The 3,468-nt window shown below is 39.4% G+C and overlaps 1 protein-coding gene across 1 annotated transcript; it reads right to left on the reverse strand.

Moving 5' to 3' along the window:
* Positions 1–202: 202 nt before the first annotated feature.
* Positions 203–1,878, reverse strand: LOC5565809. The gene is made up of 2 exons (XM_001650125.2): positions 921–1,878; positions 203–857 (listed from the first exon to the last, which is right to left on the reverse strand). The coding sequence occupies exons 1-2, from the start codon at positions 1,848–1,850 to the stop codon at positions 282–284; spliced, it is 1,506 nt and encodes a 501-aa protein (XP_001650175.2). The 5' UTR covers positions 1,851–1,878; the 3' UTR covers positions 203–281.
* Positions 1,879–3,468: the final 1,590 nt, after the last annotated feature.

Raw genomic sequence — 3,468 nt, forward strand, 5'->3', positions numbered from 1 at the left:
TATGGCACAGAGGTAAAAACACGCATTGCAATGAGCATGGGATATATCTGTTAGCTAAAACAAGAAACTATATCATCATTCATATATGGAACATCGAGATATGGTGACGTTAAACTGAAGAGTCGACTTGGTGCGTTCAAGGTTTACTCCAATAACAGACTTTAAATGCTTTTGATATTATTAAAAAATCAGTGTACAAATATTTCCTAATCGGACAATTCCTCCCCTGAGTAGAACAAACTCTCCTCAGGGGGTAGCGTTTATTTTCCAATATGTGGTCACTAATACATCCATCTTCTCTCCAGGTGAACATAATGAATGACATACCTAGGGAAAGTTTCACGTAACTTAACTATAACATCCGGTTTAATCTCTTTACAACTTACGAATTCTAGGTACTGCAGTTTGGGGAAGAATTTATCGATGGAGTAAACATCGATGTCGATTGCATTCACATGATCGAATATCAAACGCTTGATTCGATTTGTGTACGATGATGGTCCAATGGAAAAACCAGTCTTGATAAAAATGAACTCCTCCACGTTCCCGAGATCGTTGGGACTGTCGAACCCACGAACGGTTGCATACAGACAATATTCTCCGCTGACGGTGAGCTTCCTCAAATTGACGAACGTCCGGCATATTTGGCGAACAAACACTTCGTCAATAATTTTGGTACGAAATCCCCGGAAGAATATCTTCATGCTCCGAACATTTGGGAACACCCTGTACATCTGCTCTGCGTAGTCATGGTTGTTCAGATAAGTGTCGTCCACATGTATTTGCATTTCTTTAATACTCGTTAACGGTTTACAACCAACAATCATGTTTGTATTGATGAAGTTCACAATTAAAACCTGAAATAAAAGATCATGTTATACCATGTCAGTATATAATTTCGATGCCTTGAACACCCTTACCTGAAGATTGGACAAAGTTTCCAAACACTTGAATGATTTCTCTTGCAAAATGTCTGTTTTTATGTCAAGCTTTTCTAGCTTAGGGCAGTTACTACACACGATCCTCAGTGCAGACTCCGTAACGACAAAATCTAAATGAACTTCTTTCAACGCAGGTAATCCTTTGAACAGTAGATACAACTTATTGTTATCATAGCTAAATGCACGCCCTCGTAGTTTTAGGACTTCCAATTTCCCCAACTGTAGCTCATCAATTGGAATACGATCATGCGGGACGAAAAGATCCAACGACGTCAACTGTTCCGCACAGACTTCCAACAGGTCGATCACTTGTACAGGTTCGTCGCACTTGTCGAATGTTATGCCTAATTGCGTCACATTCGGGGCCATTCCTAGCACATCGAGTTGCCCACTCTCCAACACATCATCATTGTTAATCTCCAGGTCCACTTCCCTCAACTTGCCTAAAACTGGAAATACCAACGATTCGACTGGACGCTTGTCCGGCTCGGTAACATAAGCTGTAACATGCTTCAAACCAGGCATCCTAACCACAAAGTCCTTAAACTGCGCTGCCGAGCATCCACGTATCATCGTGAAGCTTTCGATCGATTTGCCGAATAGATCCAGAACGGTCACGATAAATTCGTACTGAATATCGTTGCAAGCACCACTGCCACAGAGAGTGATCATTATGTTTCGATACGGTCGCGAGCTATTCCGTAGCAATTCCAAACTTCGTGCCTTGCTGTTCAACATGGTGCAGGATATCCGTAGCCGGACGCTTGTCATCAAGCGTGCCGAGAAAGCTTCCTGGTCCCAAAGGCGACACACCTGTGAGGCCGTTTTGCGATCGATCAGAGGAAGGTAGGTAAAAATTTCCAGCAAAAGTCCATCTGGAAGGTTGTTGATGTGGTTCGAATCGGCCATGGCTGAGGATTTTGGCGCACTACTGACAACGAAGAGACTGAATGAAGAAGGTTTTTGATTTAAGAGCGACAACCGTAGGTAAATTTTGATGTAAAATGCACCTAAGGGTAGCATTATAACTTCGTTATAAGATGACGAAAATCTCAATTAAGGTATGAACCAAAAATCTACAAATTTACCTGCTACAGGATCGTCAGCAGTTTCCGACTGGGAAAAATAAGAATGCTTTTCATGTTTTCATGTTTCATGTTTTTTTTTCTATTTGAGTGCAGTTTTATTTTGAAAAGCGAACGTGGGAAGATCAAGACATTTTTGGCCATGGAGGGCAAACGTGAACACTAGTTGATTTTTGAATCAATAAATCAATTTCGCGTTGAAAAAAGCAAACACGAAACACCATTTTATTTAGAGCATTTATTTCATTTGATTATTGTGTAATTCAAATAAAAAAACTTACTCTTCGGCTAATTGGCACTCGATTGTGTCTGCTTCTTAGTCTTTAGCTTGGATTTTTTTTAGCTGTTTTGATACATAGTCGTGATGTTGGTATTACTGGATCCTCTTTCGATATCGTATACGTTACGGCTTCCACGTAGTGTCATAACTGACTTTGAATCCACATTCAAATAAACCTCAATTTTGGCAAACCACTTTTTATGTCCGACTCAGAAACCATTGTGACGAATTCAGGAGTTCGAATTTGGATGTCTTTCAAGAATAAACGCATCCATGTGCGGCCTGTATACATAGAGTAAATATTGAAATCATTATGAAACTAAGACAATTTACAATGGCTTTACCTGGCCGATTGTTAGGCCTTTCAGCAGTATCAAGGAACCCTTTAACAGACTTCGAAACTGAGTCACGTGTCACTGGCCATCCCCGTCGCTGACTGTTGAATATCCACTCTCCGCGTTCTGTCTCAGGAGACTCAGAGGACTCTTCTATTGTTAGTATTGTGACCGGTCCAGGACGAAATATGGACTGCGATTTCTTCACCAATCTCGAATATATCGTCGATTTTGGAAATCCTTCTTTGAAACCGCATCCTGGATGTCGGTTTCTGCGCAGACTTATTTGTAGTTTTCTGGACACTGTAATAAGTTAATACGTATAATTTTGATGGAATGGAAAGCGAGATCAGTAAATTTCTCACCATTTTTGATGAAAACCGTTGAAACAAGCGATTTCACTTCACAGAATAGGCACCACCGTGATGAACAAATGTTTACTTCTGATGGTGGGTCGAAAACTGAAACACATCGTTTGCTGGAATCATGGCATGCTTTTTCGACCGGTCGAAAATTGAAACATGGTGTTTCAATTTTCGAACAATTTTAAACGTATAATTTAATGTATTTTTGCTCATAGATTAATATAATTCAATACAATATGCTTAATATGCTGCTATTTTTGTTAACCTTCATTGAACAGGTATTTCTTTGATCATTTTTTATACTGATTTGAGTCTCTTGCATATGTGACGATTTTTCATTATTGGAAGAAAACAGGACTGATTCAGGCAACTGAAAATCGGAAAAATGAATTGAAGATCAAAATTAAGTTATATAAATGCAATTTTTGTGACATCATTACAAGTATAACAGCAATAACACAT

Source organism: Aedes aegypti, chromosome 3 (genome assembly GCF_002204515.2).
Source record: "Aedes aegypti strain LVP_AGWG chromosome 3, AaegL5.0 Primary Assembly, whole genome shotgun sequence".
NCBI classification, from domain to species: domain Eukaryota; kingdom Metazoa; phylum Arthropoda; class Insecta; order Diptera; family Culicidae; genus Aedes; species Aedes aegypti.

What these genes read in the sequence shown, in the direction of transcription:
- LOC5565809 (XM_001650125.2), bottom strand. Translation starts at nt 1,850, where the DNA reads ATGGCCGATTCGAACCACATCAACAACCTTCCAGATGGACTTTTGCTG. An exon ending in AAACTTTGTCCAATCTTCAG is followed by an intron (nt 858 to 920) that starts GTAAGGGTGTTC and finishes CTTTTATTTCAG; the next exon opens with GTTTTAATTGTGAACTTCAT.